We start from the raw sequence: 18,852 nt of genomic DNA, 5'->3' as shown, positions 1-18,852 counted from the left end.
AATAGGTCCTCCTGTAAGAAAAATGCACTTGACATACTTCTGTTATTCTCAAATCAAAACAAGTGTGAAATGCCATTTTGTCAGAAAACTTACTGCATAATTTTGAGGCGACTTCGTGATTTCATTCCAGTTATTGCAATGAGGTGGGTTTTTTGGTGCCTTGGGATCACAGGATCAGATGTTAATTTGGAGGAGGAGGAGTCATATTCCTAATGAGCATTTCAAAATGCAGCCTATGAAACAGCATGCTTAAATAGCCAGTATTTTAAAAATAAATAAGCTATACCAACAGTCAGGATTTTCCATTGCATTTAGCTACTCTGCATTTCCCTGGATTTAATGATTTCATATGTAAAACCCATGCTAATTTCCCATTAGGCTTTTGCCCAGAATAAAGCCAATCTTGCCATTTCTCCCTGGTCTCTAACCTTTTGTGGACATATGTCTGGAAGGGATGGTCTGAGCCACTGAGTTCAGCCTTCTCTGCAGAAAACCTCACCCCACAGGTGTGTTCATATATTCAATTTTCAAATTTGTTGAGCTTTTCTACCCACAGCTCCTGCAGAGAGACAGGTCCAGAACCACGATGTTCCAATGCTTAGAAACATCCTGATTTCCTCCTTAATTCCATTTATGTTTATATCCATCTGTTTCTGGGCCAGCAATTTCCTATGGCTTGAAATAGCTCTCTGCTTCATGAGGGTGCTAACCTGGATGTAATCTATGCACAGACAGCAATCATATGCCACTCAGCCTTTCTGCCATTAAGCAATTTCAAAATTTTCAGTGCTCAGTCCACTGAATTTTTTGCACTTTTCTCAGTTCATATTCTGAACTAGAATTGTACACAGTATTCAAGACACAGTGGTACCTCTCAGTCTCTACTGGAAATATTCTACAGCCCTGCATTTAATGTACAGTTGGCTGAATCATACTAGTGGCTCATAATGACCATAATGAATAATTATAATTGGGCATTTCCAAGCAATTGCTTCCCTTATATGAATGTCCCCTATTATGCCAGAAAAATCTTGTTATTATTAATCCTTAAGGACACTGCCTTCTATTCTGTATTAAATTCAACTTTACCTCCATAGATCACTTGTTGTACAGGATTGAAATTTTTGATATGGCCCATTGTGAGCAATGCCTCTGTTTTTGCTATCAGCAAGTTTAATTAGCACATTCTTATTTTTGTGTCATTGCCTTTGCTAAATAATATTGGCCAATAGTTGGAGCCCCCACTGAACTCCCACTTTGGTCACATAGTCCCCTTTCCAGCACAAACCTCTTTTCATCCCTCTTTTAGCCACATCTTTATTTATTTCTTGTGCTATTTCCCATTTCATCTAATAATCTCACAAGTGCAACATTGTCAAATACTTTACTGAGATAAAAATTGATTGTATCTAACAGGTTTCCATCCTAAAAATTCTGCTGCCATTAAAATACACTCATGGCCTATCTTTGGTAAACTTGAACTGCATTTTATCCCATCTTCTATTTATTTCCATACTGTTCATTCATTTCAAGCTTTATTTTAAAGCTTTGTGCGTTGTTGTAGACTGACAGAATAATTGCAAATATAGCAAATGTTTATAAAATAAAAGTGAAGTTTGTTATATAGTACCACCACAAGCCCACAGGTGGATTGAAATCCCTACCACAAGCCATAAAACTTCATTCCCTAGTTTTTTCACTAGTCAGTAGTGCTCCCCCTCCCTTTGAATAAGTTGAGCTCTCCTAGTTTAGCTTCCACCCCACAGTTCTTTTCACTTTGTGTATATTCTCTTCTGGCTTTGTCTTTCTTTTCTACATCTGTGTCTGTTCTGAAAGCTGCAAAATTGCTCATTAGGCTGAGGCATGCAACCAGATGATACAAAACCTTTGGGGCTCCCCCTCCTTTCTGTGCTAGTTGCAATTTGCTGCCTATATTTCTAAATAGTCTTTGTTTCAGTCTTCTGCAAGACCATGTCTGCACCTCCAAGACTCCATAGCTTTCTTGATTCATTCATTTCCCTTCTCCATTCTACACAGAGCTTTTCCTTGTTTTTTCTCTGACTGTGAAGGTAGTTACTCATCCCTCTTTCATACTTGGAATGTAAATTCCAGACATTTTTTGTATCTGTGTAAGATAAATTCCAGATCTTTGTCATGTTTAAGCCTCTGATTTATTACCTCAATTACTATGTCTAGTTTATCAATATTTGTTCTTATAATATTAAAAAAGCTCTGTAAAACTTTGTCAAAACAGCTTTGTTTATTCTTCCATTTCATTTGGAATTGGTGGGTATGGAGAGAGGACTGTTCTGTTTTTAATTTAAACACAACCAGTTTCCTTCCCATCTTTACTACCTACATAAATTAGTCTAAAATAGCCTGTCTTAGTGCCCAGTAAATAAATAAAGAAGCTTTTGTTGTCACTTGCAGAGTACCTGAGCTGTAGTGGCATTAGCAGCCCACGTTTTTCACTGTACAACTTCATTTTTTCATCTGTCTTCAACCTTGCCAGAAATCTTCTTCATCCCCATGTTTTGCCAACAACTGAGCTGAGATGCCTACAGATTTTCCTTTCTCCAATCTCCATTTGTGCTGCAAAATTACATTGAGCTCCCAATGAGACTGTAAACTTTCCTCAGTTTTCTAGAAAATTCTTATTTGTAAATAGTATCACATAGATATCCATTATGGGTATTGAAAAGTTTATTACCAGACAATTTGTATAATGCTTGAGTTGTATGCAATGTCACCTCTTTGCCAGAATGCTGATTGCTGTCACTAGACAACTGATATGACAGGCATTGAAGCTAGTTGATAAATACACAATTAAAAAAATCTACAATATAATGACCTGAAATCCTGCTGTCCTCAACTATTACACTCCTTTCAGCACACTGAAGATTATTAAGCCTATAAAAAACCCAGCCTAATATACCTAAATTATGGATGCCATCACTAAGTCATAATACTGTATGAACTGGGACTAATCAATTATATATTTATTAAAATTTAATCCTCTATCTTACTAGCAGTGAAAGTCCTATCATACAGACTGCAGTTATTCTGCTGCTATGCTGTTCACCTTTTCATCCTAAAAGCATCAGTATGCTCACAACTTTGAAAAGAGGAGGATGTATAGGTAAGCTCTATAACAGCAATTGGAAATTTAATTTTCATGTAGAGAAGAAAGAACATTAATTTTATTTTTATGGTTCTTCCTCAAAGAGCCATAGGTATGTCCTCAAAGGTGTGTCTGTACTTTTTTCATGCACATTTTTTTCACCTTACCTGTCCCTTAGTGTTGTGCTACACCCATTAAATTGCATAAAAGCAGTTCTTTTGCCCCAGAAGGCTGGAACCTTGTTCAGTCATTAAATGTATTAGGAGGAAAAGTAAGGATGATGGCAATTCAAACCTAGTTCTTATTGCAAGAATAAGAATAGCCTAAGCCAAAATAATTTGAATGCCCATACACCTGAATCAGGGTAAGAGTGAAAATATATACACCAGTTTATATTCTGTAGTTTATTTTATACACACATACAGGAGCAGAGCAGTTCAAAATTTACAAATTCCCAAGAAAATTGAGTACTTCAAAAATCTGTTAGTCTGTACCACAAACATGAATATGCTCAACTTTATCAAAATGTTTGCAACCATCTTCATTCCCATGTGAGCAGAAGGTTGGACTAGAAGATATTCTGAAGGCCCTTCCAATCTGACTCATGCTATGATCCTGTATGAATTCTCTCCCTAGAATTGTCTCTCTTCACAACCATTATTCCACACCCAGACATGCACAAAAACAGATGACAACCCTTTTTCAAAGAGCTCATAGCACAGATCTGTCTCCCATACATATTTATTCCCTTTTTGGTACCCAAACTCAGGATGATCATGACCACACATGACCATCTGCTCACAAATGGCCAGGCATATATTGTTACTTTTCTTTTTCCAGACACTCAGTATTGTACAACAATCATTTCTCTCACTGTCTATCCCAAATACTTCTTCCCTTATTAAATGTTACATTCTTTTGTAATTCCCCACAGATTCTTCATTAGTTTCTATCAGATTTTGTTCAAAACTGTTGGACTTTCATGAACCCTGAGTTCACTTTCTCAACTGCAGTCATTATCTAAAATATTTCCTACCCATCTGACTATATGAGTTTTTTTGGACAAAGGATTTCTCACCTATTTTCATTACTTCACTTTATTTACATGAAGTGTCATGTAAATATGGACAACTTCCATGATGCTTCATTGACAGTTTCTTATTTCATACACTTTGCTTTGATAAACAATTCTTGTCCACTCTTTTCATAATTATCCCCATTAGATGTGAGCTCTTCTTTCTATAATTTAGCCTAGCAACCAGACCATTCTGAACTAGAAATCATATATATATATAAAACAATACAAAAAAATCCATATAGAAGTAAATAGGAAAGCAGGTAACAATTTACACAATTAATTAAAGATTAAGAAATTATTGTTACTGTTCATCAGTATATCAGTATATCCAGAACAACTTCATTAAATTATAGCTAATCATGGTAGACAATCTTGTGATGAAAGCAATGTAAAGCTGCAGCTGCATTTCCTAGGTATCACAACCATTGATTCCCCATATTAAGGGCTGCTCAGAGTCCTAAAATCCAAATAACACTTAAATGGCAATTTACCAACTCTGCTATCAAAAGGGTATCAGTGAGTTTTAGAATGAAGTATTTCTGAGCTAAGCACATTGCTGTTTTAATGAAGAAAATACACCGTATGCTTAAATCAAAAACTTCTGGCACCTTCACACTGAGAGGGGAAGCTGCACTCCACCCCAAACTCTGTTACAGCCTTTGGCAGGAGCACACAGTAGCCTCATATGAACTGTGGAATCTCTAAACACTGTCAGAGCAGCCTTCATTTAGGAAGAGCTACATAAAGCAGGCTCTGCTAGGTTCATCCAAGTTCATTTATAGAACACTGCACCTTCAGTTTGTGGGTTGGTATCCCATATTTGTTAAAAAAAAATCAGGAACACTATACTAGAAAGGAAAGGGACTCCAATGTTGACATTACAGAAATTCTTGAACAGCCATAATCATTAATGGAGGCCCTGTACTAGAGTACCACTACAGAAATATGAACCCTGAAGACTTTAAGACTTTGTAAAGTATCCTATTTTAAAATGCTAACATCAGGGTTTTTCTTTGGCTGCTGGAAGTAATTACTTTCTATTGCTATTTGGTAAATAACTATTTCAAAAAGGTAAATTACTAGGACTAGCAGTCTCATAGGAGCCCAGAGAGAAGGAAATTCAGATAATCAGCACAGTGAGTTAGTGAGTTGTCAGAAACATAGATAAGATGGGGAGAGGTGCTTGGAGAGACTAAAGAGGAAAGGGAGGACAGCAGTAAGAAGGGCCAGAGTTAGAAAATGCCAATAATGTTAATTAATAGCTACACCAAACAGTTTTCTGCTGATAGAATTTGTTCTTCTCAAGTCAAAAGAAATAGAGTATTTTCATGTGTTGTTTTTCCCTGTTGTTCAGGGATCTTCTTCCCTGGGGTTGCCAGCTGTGTTTTGATAGTCAGATGGGGTGGGAGATTTCTCCAGCAGCAGATTCTGACATCTTTTTTCCTGTCAAGGAAAGAGCTTGACAGTCATCAGTTCCGTTGCTTGTCAAAAGGGAATCTGCTTGCTCCTTGTCAAAGTGCCTGCTCTGCATTTATTACCTTTGTTTGGATTTCTTTTCTTTGTGCAGTTATATTTTCTGCACACAAGGATTTTCACCCTCTCAACAAAAAGCTCAGTCAGACCCATCAGATGGCACTCCTAGAAGGGATTTCTGAAGCCTGATGATCACCAGTCTCCTTCCACCCCGTGCATTTCCCCTCCCTGCCAAGCAGGGTGGTGTGACAGAGGCAGTTCCAAGGACAAGTCATTTATTTCTCTGCCTGTCTGGCCCTGCCACACCCAGCTGTGGGACACAGGGCCCCTGCAGCAGCTTTATTTGCAGCCTTGCCTTCGCTGAAGTCAATGACAAAGATGACTGGTGAATCTGAGGCACTATTGCTTCTCATTCCCAACAAGCCATGAAGTGCTCAGTGGGACATGGCTCACTGAAGCAATTGAGTTTTTCAGAGTATTGTGTGTGATTTTTAATTCTGCAACCCTGCAGTTTTCTAAGAGCTGGTTCAGTACTAAATGGAAAATAATCCTGTTTTCATCTGCTGAAATCAAATAATTCTATTTATTGATGGCATTCCTAAATTATTTGTAAGGGAGAAAAAGCCTTCTCTCAAATCTCCAACTACCTACCATATTTTTTCTTTTTTTAAAATTATTTCACCTTCTCAAAACATGTTTGGTGATAGTGAAAGCATTGTTTTATTTGAGATTACTCCTAATCTACAATGGTATAGTGAAATTACAGAAATACAGCTGAACTGTGGCTACTGATTCATGATAAAAAATGTCAGCAATAGCTTAAAACCTTCTTAATACCCCTGTGCCCCTCAGCTGTGCCAACAAAATTGCTTGCAGGGCTTCTGAACTAAGGTTCATTAAAAAGGTGCCAGTACTAAGTCAAGGAACTGACTGGAGTTAAAAAAGAATTATTGATTGTGATAATCACTAGCACATTCAGTTGCTAGCACAACTGAATGGCTGGCATGCCACAGGCAGAAGAGGGAACAGGAGCAGGGAAGCAGGAATACCTCATGCTGGTAGCAGTGCCTGGACAGCAGCAAAAACCAGCCTGTGCTAGATCAAAACTGAGAGCAGGATTGTGACACCCACTGAGCCAATTCTCAATTATTTACAATTAGATTATCTTCATTGTAGATAATCTGTGCCACAAATGTAAAACCAACCACACTGCCTCCAGCATAGGTATTAGCTGAAGCCCATGACTGTACAAACATCTCTTGCAAGACCGTGCCTGGCTTGGGAACAATGCATGCACCGTCCTGCAGAGCCAGAGATCATAAATTCTGTCAAACCAAAGTGGCCTCTGTGAAAAAACAGCTGAAGCTTTTCCTCACCGTGTTCCCAGAAGCAGGAGTGACAGACAGCACGCTGCAGTCACACCACATTGCTTCCCCCCAGGAGCAGCTCAAACCTAGCTGGGCTGCAGGCCAGCTGCAGGCGCCTTCATGTGGAAATGATCCCCAGCAGGCAGGATTGATGTGGAAATGATCCCCAGCAGGCAGGATTGTGGGAGGCCTTTCAGGTCAGGTGAACCCGATACACAGGCACGGATCCGCTTTGGATATCTGACCCAACAAACTCTCCTACGGGCAACTGGGGAGACAGCATTGAAACATCAACAGCAAGAGTCCTAGCCAGTTTCTGGAGGAAAGTATGGCAAGAATGAAAAGGCCAAAATGTCATAGGTGACACCACCAGTGAGGTATTTACACTATAAAGTATTACTTGCAAAAGAAAATGGGAAACATTACAATTAGGAGGAGGAGGGTGTTGAGAAGCGTTCCATCTTTGGGTCAGCTCCAACCGAGCTGCATGACCCTAAGGATTCAGCTGAAGTCATAAGGTGATTCTTTCTTGGTTGTTTGTTACAGTGCTAACACTGTTTACAAGCACAGTTGTTTCCTACAAACTATGATCACCTCTCAGTGTGGAAGTGCATTTAAGTTCTGGACAGCATTTTTGCAGCTGTTTATTCTCTTTTATTTGTATTGCACCATAAAAGTGCTTACCATTTTGGATTATTTTGAAAGAACGTTGTTTCCCATAGAAAAGCAAGCCAACTTACAAGTGAGCACGAGTAATTTGACTTTAATGTAATCACTATCACAGTTTGTCTTTAATGGATGATCAAAAATTCACAACTAATTATTTTCATACTTTGCATTCATTCAGATAAGGTGCACAACTCCATAAAAACAAGTTAGCCTCAGGACTTGCAGTTCTGTGTGTCTTGCTTGCCCTGTATAAGCAATACCAAACAAAGCCCAACAAGCTGTTGGCCTGCTCCTATGTTGCAATCTCGTGGAATATCATATTCATACTCTCTAGAAGTGTCAATTCCTTTTAGCCCCCAGAGTTGCTCAGATTTCTACATCTTTAAGGGTTTTTCCATTAGGAAAAGAAATTAATGAAATTTAATATGACCCTTGATTTTAGGAATAATGGACATTACAACTTGATTTATGGAGCACAAAGAAATTCACATGAATAGGAACAATTTATTTGCCTGTAGTTCCCAGACTTTTTGTAGGCAGCTGTATTCTAAAAATCTTCCTTCCAGCGTCTCTGATGTCACACAGACAGAATTAGAGCAGCTTCTCAATGACTTCCACAGTTCTGAAATGATTTCTGAATCCTCAGAAAATCAGCTGAATCTTTGACCCTCCTATTGCCTGCACCTACACAGTACCCAGGGCGAGCACAATATTTTCTACTGCCCATTATATAAATCAAAGTTGTAATTAGTTCTTGTGATCCCTGAATGGAAAGCAGCTCTCATGGCCCCTACTTTGAACAAAACAGTTGAACTGTCCAAAGTCCAACACAGCATGTTCTTCAGCCTTCATTTTTTCATATTGTCAAGCAGATCTCTTTGGAATTGTACAGAATCTCTCAGCTTAGCCAGCTAGCACAGGTGATCCCATGTGGCCATCCACTGAAGCCAAGAGAATTACTGCAGGGATGGATCTGGCAGTACAACATGTTGAACTGAGTTCCCTTAAGCAAGAAATCAGCACAAACGTACAAATCCAACTGTGTCTGAGGGTTCTGTTTTGCAGCCATCTGTACAGGCTTTTATTGTTAAACAGAACTAAACCAAATGTTAGATTAAATTATATTCATTGATTTGTGCATGAAGGTAAAAAAAACCACACAATAATTATGAAAGCTGAAAATAACTAGGTAAAGCTGGTTTGAGTTATTAGAAAACCCAGAAAACATTAAGTTTCAGTAAAACACTAAGGTTCATCCACTCTAAGACATGTTGACACTGTAAATTAACACCAGAATTCCAATACGACATTTTAAGATAATCTGATCTAAAAGATAAAGCCAGCTGAAGGCAGTTTGCTGTATGCCAGTTTCTCAGACAAAACAAGAGAGCTGAAATGTTTCCTCCTTTGTAAGGGTAATAAAATCTTGCATCATTTCTGTAGAAGAAAGAATGTGCTTGATTACTGTTTGCCAAATCAATAAGGAATTGCATGGTGAAACATATTGCTACAGAAATCCACCAGGGTCAAGAACTGAGTAAATTCTAAAATGTACATGAATACCAAACTACCTGGAGCGGTGGTTGTTCAGAATAATTCTGGAAGCCTTTTAACAAATCATGCTTCAAAATTAAGAAAATACTTTACTGTTAAAGTTTAGACTACAATTCTTCATGGGGATGGACTGATTCCTCTTACCAGCAGCAAGTAATTAATTCAAGGACCTCATCTTGCCATAGATGTAGAAAGATACTGACCCAGTCTGATCTCCAGTCTGGTGCAGAACAGTATTTTCTACATAGCAACCTCTGAGCTTCCTGTGATCTCCCTGCCATTTTGGAGCTGAAGAAAACAGAGTAGATGCCAATTTCAGGTTGTTTTGGTTGGGTTTTTTTTGCCATTTTGCTTTATCAGTAACTACCATTTTAACAATAAGGCATGTAAGTAATGACCAATGTATATATTTCTTTTTTCCAACACAGTAACTCAACTATGTTTTGATCTCTACAGTTAGAATTTTTTTTTTAAATGCAGCTCTGCACAAAAACTTGATCCACCTTCTGCTTTCACTTGTATTTGGGGTCAGCTTCTGACCGCTTTAAAGCAGAGAAACACAGCAAGGGTTTAAGCACTGAAGTGGTCTCTGATTCCGACAAAATCAATAATCCAATTAATTCACACCATTATTTTGCCTTTTTAACGCTCTTTTAATTGCAAAGAAGGCCACAAGTAGAAGATACACGAGCTGGAGCAATCACCACTGCAGAAGTCATTCCATGCAGTCACCAACTGCTCATACAGTGAAGTGTTCCTGTATCTCCAGCATGCTTTGGCACAAAGCAGCTTCTCTCCACCCCTGGAGCTGTGTGTGACCAGCAGGTGAGACCAGCCAGCTTTGGGCAGAGTTTTGCTGCTGTCCAGGTTAGCAGCTCTTCCTCTCCACCATTATGGCCCTCACTGTAGAAACCCAGCCAAGAGCCACCTTTTGCAAAACTCTGGGACCAAGACAAGTGTCGCAGACATTTCTTCATAGAAATCCTTTCTTTGGGATTTGTCCTTCTTCTGGGAAGCAGAGCCCCAGAAGAAGAATGTAAACAATTGTTATCAGCTGCTGTGAAATGTAGCAGGTGTCCCTGTGATTGGCTCATCTTCCATGCGTACCATTAAAGGCCAATCACAGGAGCAGCTCAGGGACAGATTCCCTGGACACAGAACTTTGTTATTGATTCCTTCTATTCTATTCTTAGCATAGCTGCTCTCTGCAACTTCTCTTCTTTTTCTTTTTAGTATAGTTATAATGTATTATATATCTTATATCAATAAATCCAGCCTTCTGATCAAGAAACAAGATTCTCGTCCTTCTCTCACCACAGTGACCGTCTAAGGTCGCTGTAATAGACAAGTTTGGAAATGTGACATGGGTGGAGTGTATGAGGAAATGAAACCAGCTTCTTCTCCTGGAGACGAGGGAAGCAAGTTCAAACTTGGGACCTTGGTACATGATGCATGCACACAGGTACAGAAGTGGCACAAGAGGGCTGGTGTGGAAGCATGTCCACACCATCCTGCACAGCCAGCACATCAGTCTGGGGACAGAAGTTTGATGCTTCCAGTAGCACCAAATGCCCACCCCAATCCAATGGATTAATCCTGAGAGCCCCTGCTCTGTATCAGTCTGTTTAGTTGTCTTTGAATGTATGCCAGGATGGATAACAAACAAGTCAGTTTACATCCAGGAAGTCAATCACATGCTGAGACTGATCAAACCATTACCACAATGAAAGAGGGCTCAGAGCCATAACCTCCTGCCATAAAACCTGTGACAGAATTAAGGCAAACAACTGGAGCAACAGGGTACTATAGAAAAAGCTCACTGTGTAACAGCCCAGTTTTAATAACCAGCCAGGATATGGCACACAACTATTGACTGTAGGGATTCCCATAAAGCAACTTTTAACAGCCCCTGGTTCCCAGCACAGTAAATGCTCTCCATGGGTGGGTGTGTCAGCTACACAAGAAATGGTCTTTATGATCCTGATACAAGAGCAAGAGAAACCACAGTTTGCATTTACTTGGGGTGGAAGACAATGTACCTTTTATCACATACCCCAAGATTTTAACCATGGCCCCATCTTTGTCTGTGCCATGTTAGCTAAACAGCTGGAATCAAAGATCCTCCCATCACAGTAACAATTTTACAGTACACAGATCATAGACTAACTGGAGTACATGAGGAAACAGTTCACCAAAGTATGAATGTTATCATCCAGCATTCACTGGAATTAAATATTAGTGTTCCATCAAGCATTTTCTGGAATTAAATGTTAGTGTTTTGACTTTACACAGCAGGGACTAAGTCAAGAAGTTGCAGTTTTAGGTACATGATGGATGGGAGGCTACAGAATTTGTATTAATAGAGATCTAAAACATTAAATCACCTTCTGAGAAAGACTAGTAGGTGGGTACCAGAATGGCTAAGACACATAGGGAGTTATTATTTATTTCAACAGGGTACGAGGAGAGGATTGCCTGTGTCCTGGTGCTGGTGATACGGTAGATACATACCTTCTTGGGTTTTGGTTTTAGGTTTTTGTTGGTTTTGAGTTTGTTGTTTTGTTTTGTTTAGTTTTTTAATAAGACTGTACCTTTTAAAAGACCAATAGGCTGCCAGTCTCAAGGAAGGTAAACTACTCTGAGAAACTGAGGAAGTAGATTATATTGGTCCTTCCTGAAGTCTGGAAATACATTCTGACAGATTAGTTCTGGGTCAAGAACTGATAGTAGGTGATAATGTTACAGTAATCCTAAAGCCTAAAATTAACTCACTTTAGCTGTAGGTAATACTGGATGGGAAACTGCAAATTATTTAATTAATAAAATTAAGTGGGTACTATAGACATGCAAGACAACCACTCATACTTTAAGGGCTCCTAAGAATTACACTCAAATTTTAAACAATGAGAACAACATGATAATATTCAGCCATTTTTCTATAAACACTGCTAATAATCAATAGGAAGTCAATGCAAATGCACACAATGAAGACACCACTTGTTCCTGATTGTGTATCTTATATGCAACTGGAATTGCTTATTTAACAACCAAAACAACCTCTCAACAAAGGCACTCCTTTACTTAATGCAACTGTATGATGGATGAGAGCCTGTGATTATGGCTCCAAAATTAATGAGATTAACATACATCTGAACTTAGCCAACAGGTACATGGAACAAGACTTGTGCTGAATATAGCATCATCCTCTATGATGCCTACAAAAAACACACACCAATAGGATACAGAAATCAAAGAGATACCATGCAAACTTTGCTGGGTGGAATTGGTGTAGGACCACGAACATTGAATTTGTTTAAGAGAAGAATTCTAGCAAAACAATTCTCAATATTGTAAGAATTGAAAGCTGTGGTAAGCAGAACTGCAAGCTGGTTACCAACAGCTTTACAAACTTCTACACAAGACTGGCAAGTACCTGGCACCTTTAGTGACACACTAATCTATCACTGTGGTGCCCATTCCTAACCTCTGAAACCATACCTCAAGAAGCCAGATGTGCTTTAGCTTGTATTTTATTTCAACTAACTAGCATATATCAGGTTAATCAATTTGGATAGCTATTGAAAATAGTCAAAGACAAATCTTAGAAACAATATTCTCTAACTTGGTAAGAGGTAAATTCAATGGAGAATGACTTTACACTATTTAATATAATATTGAGGGTTGCATAATGCAGCTACAAAGGAGTTAATACTGCAGTTGTTAGGAATTTGTCAGATGAGCACCACTCATATAAAAATCATACCTTTATGCCTATTTGCTGTCATTCCTAAAGTCTTTCATAAAAATATGTGGATACCTCTAGCAGCAGGAGATTGTTTGCATTGTAGTACACATGCCATCAATGAGCTTAGCAAACACCATGCTCACTGGCTGCCATGCTGAGGATGCACCTGCCTGACCACACCTCCAACTCAGAGTTACACAGCATGAAATACTCCTCTGGTATCTGCATCTGGCAGCAGGTCTCCAGTGAGATGTGTATATGGCAATGGGTTGGGATGTGTGTCTGTACCCACCTTCAAAACTATCCACTTCAAAATAATGTAAATATTGGACACAGAAAAATTTGCTGCTATCATATAACATATTTGTTTTACAGATTTATAGGTTAACTTCTTGTTGACTGAAAAAAAAAGGTGTCTTATTCTGTGCTGTTTAAGACACAGTAACATGTGGCACAACCTTCGAGACACAAGCTAATTTCCTCAACAAAAAGCCAATGTTACCTAACATCCACCTGAAACTGTAAAACTTTTAGATGAAAGACAAATGAAAATTGATATATGATGATAACAAACTGATTCAAATAGTGAAAACAAATTATGCTAAGACATTTTTGTCGTGGTAAGCAGTACTTCACATCATCAAATTACAAGTCGACAGTAATCTAAATGGCAGTTTGTGCTTAGTGTCTTTTTTGATCAAGAGTATCAGGGTAGATACGAATATTTGCAAATGACACTAAATGGAAAAGGTAGAGTATTTTCTAGTACAGATACAGCTGGGGAAAATCAGACATCCTCCTACATGTTTAGATTCCAGGCACTACTAGATTTTCCAGCAGCTGGTAAAACTCTGCAAAACTTCACTGAATGCTGGACAATTTGCTTATCTTAAGTGTTCCACCACAGTATCTGACTATATCACAACCACTCAGATCAATCACTTTCCTAACTCACCTCAAGCTTTTCAAAAGCAAAGTAATAAGGTCTTCCTGAAGAATCCTTTTCACCTAAAAATAAATTTGCACCAGTTCAAGAGAAAATAATGTATAATAATACTTGATGTACTAATTATAACATTCTTGTGTTCTTGTGCATTTGTTCTTGGCTGACCCAAAAGTCACTTATCAAGTTTATCTGACATCAGCTTTTATAAGAATAGAAAATAAAACAAACAAACAAGCATCATTTTAGCAACTTTAATAGCTGTGCCAAAATTTAATCACTTGGGCTGAATATTGCCATGATGATTGTCTGCTTTGGTCTGTACAAACTTAATTCAAAACTGTTTATATTATAGTCTAATAATAACAGCTGTAGAAAAGCCCATAGAGGAGTTAATAATCTCATCTTTAGAACAGGACTTGACTAGCTTGCAGCAAATACAGCACAGTCATACTCCAAACAAAGAGGCCAAAGCAAAATTCTGAATAGCCACTCACTAAATAGAACCATCTAACCTGAATGCAGAACCAGACAGATCCAACAGAGCTCCCCCCAAAAATTGCATATGATTATGTTGGTCCAGGCTGTCATATAATGTAAACACCCAGCTTTAACTTCAGCTCTTCCCACATTTTACATGCTTAAACTTGCAGTGTAACACCTTTATATGATTGTGTTTACACTTGCACGCACACATAAATCCCAGAAACATACAAATCAAATAGAAAGAGTGCATCCAAATGGTGCAAGTTTTAGAAGAAAGCACGTATTACCTGTAAAGGAAAAATTCAAACTATTCACCTAACATGAACATGTAGGTCCACGCTCTGTTATTTGGCAGTACCATTCAGGCTCCATAAGATGGCAGACCTGCATACATTTAACAGATGTTGGTGCAATTACATTGCTGTAAATACATTGGTTTTTAAATGGTTGCTTTAAATTGATGGGGCATGTTTTCACTCAGAATGTTTAGAATGTGATATATTTAGAACTGTAATGAACTCTGCTTACTACCCTGTACTGCCTTTGCCATACACTGTGATGACTTTGGACATGGCCTACATAAAGTACCTGTAAAAAAATAAAATGTAGCATCATCACTCACAGCTGATTGATTGGGAATTACCATTACTTGATTAATGTAACTCTTTCTAATAAACACGAAATTGGTTTTTATTCTCATTGATTCCTTCTAGAACTTTTGGTCATTGTAAGCTAACTGAGAATATATTACTGCCCTGAACACACCAAAGCCTTGAGGTTATCTTTTAAATAGTCTGATTTACAGGAGACTGTTTGGGGCAACAATGATTTACGTGTTAACCTAAAATTAGTATTTTTATTTCCTGTTGAATGATGGGATGATGTCACTTCTGAAACTTTTTCCATGTTCTCTGTCATTAATGTAGTTCTGTTATTTGTACAGTCATTATAGTATTATTATAGTAAATTAATACAACAAATTTGTTTTATGAGTCATATTAGGCTGTTCTGGAAAATACTCCAGAACAAGGTGATGCCTTTAGCAATGCTTTATACCAATTTCCTTTCCATTTATTAAGACACCAACCTGGTTTAGACCTAACGTGTTCAAACATGAAATTTTCTAAAACATTATCATACTTTAAATGACCAGGTAAGAAACAGAATGAGTTTGCAGTCTGACTTTTATGTTTCACTTTAGCAAACTTGGACTCATAAACATTATAATTATAATTTTCCCATAAAGGTTTCATTGCACTTGTTCCACTTGGCTAGGATTACAAGGAAAAGCAGTTCAATTGTTTTTAATATTTTGAAAGAGTTCTTTGGAAAAAAGACAGTAAGAAGTGTTCATGCCAGCAGGAAAGCAGCTTGTACTCAGTAGGGCTCTGAAAAGGAAATCATGATAATTTTAAATTAAAACCTGATCTACTTCCAGGTAACCAAATGGAACAAAGAAAACAAATTACCAAGGAATTTAACTCAAAGTTCATCAAGCACATCAAGAATGTCATCCTGAAAACTGTAGTTAGGAAAAAACTTTCCCTAGAGTGAAAAAATTGGGCTGTTATGTTCATATGCAAATTTGTAATTTTTTCATATGTAAACATGCTCTTTAATAATTGCTTAGCAGCAAAAGCTTATTTAAAACAGTGCTCCCTGACACATTCACAGGCTTCTTACTGACTCACTCTTCAAGAATGGGATTTTGAAAAAGAGCAATGAAAACACTCCAGGAACAGAAATACTGAAGAATTTAGATAATGAGTGTCTGTAACCTACTTCTACCTTTAGACACTTATTGTATCAAGCTTCACAGATGTGCCAGGAAGTTCTTGCTGCTTTGAAACCCCCGTCGTTTTTAAAGCAGTCCGGTAAGCTTCTTACTGGTGCAGAGACGACTTTCATTGCTTCTGGTTGATCTATGCTTATTTCAATTAGAGACACAAAAAACCCCACACAAGCGGCTGTGGCATCTCTGCAGCTCCTTATGCAACAGGGCTGCGCTGGGTTCTGGCCAGGCCCGAGGGGGCCGCCATCCCCACACGGATGCACACCAACCTCGCGTGCCTCGGCACAGCTTCGCAGCTCAGGGCTAATTTTGCAGAAGCATCTCTTTTGTGTTGAAGGATTTTGCAGGGTTTCAGCGAGATATTTCGGCGATCAGTCATCACTTCGCCGTGCACATCCTCCCCCAGCTGCCACTCAAGCTGTCACTGGGAGCAGCGGTCTGAGAGACGCTTCTCTCACGGGCAGCGCAAGGGCAGCCTGAGCACGTTTGTTCTGCCACACTTTGCACCTCTGGCACCCTGTGTTGTAGAAAAGGATTGAGAAAAGCGGCTTTGTTTTCTGCCGCTTTTTTACGTAGAAACCCTGCTCTGAAGAGGTCACTGGCTGAGGAACGGCTTCTTCCTGCCAGCTCTGGCTCATCAGCAAAGCAGCTGCTATTGGTGCAAGCTGCAGCGGTACTAAGAGACGGCAAATGTTCCTCCGGGACCGCTGCTGATACTGCCCGGAAGGGCCGAGAGCGCCCGGAGCTGGCGGGTGCTGCGGCCAGCGCCGACTGCGGGCGGCCATTCCCGGCGCGGCCGCGGCCGCCCCCCGGCAGCGCGCTGGCACGCGCACCCCAGCATCCTCACTTGACGCATTGCAGGTACCGCGCGGCCAATCAGAGGCCCTGACTCTTAGCAGATAACCATTGCGGAGTCCCGTTAGCCAATCAGGCGCTCCTTGACAAAGTGCTGCCTCAGGAGCCTCAGCACCGCTTCCGTCGGCCGCTGCCGTTCCAGGCAGCGGTAACCTTCCGCGAGAACATATAGGTCCCGCCGCTGGCCAGCGGCTCGCTGGCGGGAGCGGCCCGCCGAGGGACAGAGGGAGCCGGGACCGGAGCGGCCGCCCCAGCGCTGCCTCCCCCTCGCTGGCGCTGCAGAACCTGGCAGCGTGCGGGGTGCAGCCCCATCCCCCGGGCAGCGAACGGCCGCCGAGTCCGGCACAGAGCCCCGCTGCGGCCTCGTTGCCTGCGGGACAGTGAGGGGGAAAGGGTGCCTGGGGAGGCCCCTGGAGGCTCCGGGAGAGCGCAGCGGTTTGTGCTGTGCCGCTCGGGCCATCTCTGGTGGGTGTAACGCTAATCGCCATCGGCAGTTCCTGCGGGGGGAGCGGGAGCACGACCAGCGCCGAGCCGAGCCAAAGCCTCGGTTCAGGCGAATCTCAGAGTGCCTCCAGAGGAGCTGCAGAGCTGCCGTGCCAAGCTGGCGAGCGGCATCTGCGGGAGCACAGCCGAGAGCCCTGCAGTGCCGCTCGGGAATTGCGGATGCCGCCACAGCGCCTTCGGGAGCGCCGGCAGCAGCCGCAGTGCCGAGCGGCTGCGGGGCATGAGGGCAGCTGCTGTCCTACCGAACAGCTCGGGTCCTCTGTGGCGAGCTGAGTTCCCAGCGTATGGACAGCTATTCCTCCATATCCTTCCAAACACCTACCATAGGTGTACCTGCTTGAAAATTCACCTGCTTCCCATACCCGTGTAATAAATCCACTTCACTCTGAGTGCAGCTTCAGTGTAGCTGTGTTTTCATGCCAACAAATTCTGCCATGCCAGATCGCTTTCTAAAGGATGCTCCCTGGCCCCACTGGTGGCTGAGGGTTTGCTGCAAGGATCTCAGGACAGACAATTCTGGCAATATCATGTTTTTTCAAGAATTATGCTAGATGAGTACTTGGCACCCATAGACCTCTCACAGAACAGACTAATTTATTTTTTTTTTATACAAACCTGTGGGCCATCAGTGCGTCCTGAGAGAACAAGGAGACAAAGAAAGATGTGGGAGGAGGAGTAGGAAGATATCTATGTTTAAGTGATTTAACCTCATAATAATAATAACAAAATAGCCTATTTTGAGTCTTTTGGTTTTTTGCTTATTTAATGCTGAATATCTTGTTTCAGTTATATTTTAGTTGAGAGGATTGGTGCTCCGTAAGCCCCTAAAATAGAATATGGAGATAGAGACAGCAGAAGCAGAATGGTTGCCAAAGTGAAATGATCTGGAGTGCTGAGCACTGCATCAGCCCACACACAGGCCCACCCCGAGGATAGTGATGCAGAGAAGTCTTAGATGGTGCTCCCTGCTTGGAAAAATGATGTCAGTATTGGCAGACCTGAAACTAAACCAAAGGCTAACCAAAATAAATTCATTAAATGTACTTCCCTTCTATATAGCATAAAACCCCCCATTCTCTGCACCTTTGTGTTAGGCTTGTGCTCTTTAACAGCGCTGCTGACAGCTTCACAGCCAGCACATAACAGTGCACTTACTAAATATAAGTACTTCATTAGCATCTAGAATACTTGTGCTACCACAAAAATAACAACAAATAGCCATACTGTGGGGAAGGTCAATGCTGCTTGCCAGGAAAGGTGTGCAC

The 18,852-nt window shown here is 40.4% G+C and overlaps 1 protein-coding gene across 1 annotated transcript; it reads right to left on the bottom strand.

Moving 5' to 3' along the window:
• Positions 1 to 7,786: 7,786 nt before the first annotated feature.
• On the bottom strand, positions 7,787 to 17,737 carry LOC141729332 (uncharacterized). The gene is made up of 2 exons (XM_074542491.1): positions 16,225 to 17,737; positions 7,787 to 15,824 (listed from the first exon to the last, which is right to left on the bottom strand). The coding sequence occupies exon 1, from the start codon at positions 17,569 to 17,571 to the stop codon at positions 16,642 to 16,644; it is 930 nt and encodes a 309-aa protein (XP_074398592.1). The 5' UTR covers positions 17,572 to 17,737; the 3' UTR covers positions 7,787 to 15,824; positions 16,225 to 16,641.
• Positions 17,738 to 18,852: the final 1,115 nt, after the last annotated feature.

Source organism: Zonotrichia albicollis, chromosome 6 (genome assembly GCF_047830755.1).
Source record: "Zonotrichia albicollis isolate bZonAlb1 chromosome 6, bZonAlb1.hap1, whole genome shotgun sequence".
Lineage (NCBI taxonomy): Eukaryota > Metazoa > Chordata > Aves > Passeriformes > Passerellidae > Zonotrichia > Zonotrichia albicollis.
Note: the sequence above shows the minus strand (reverse complement) of the source record. Positions and strands in the feature narration are given on the sequence as shown.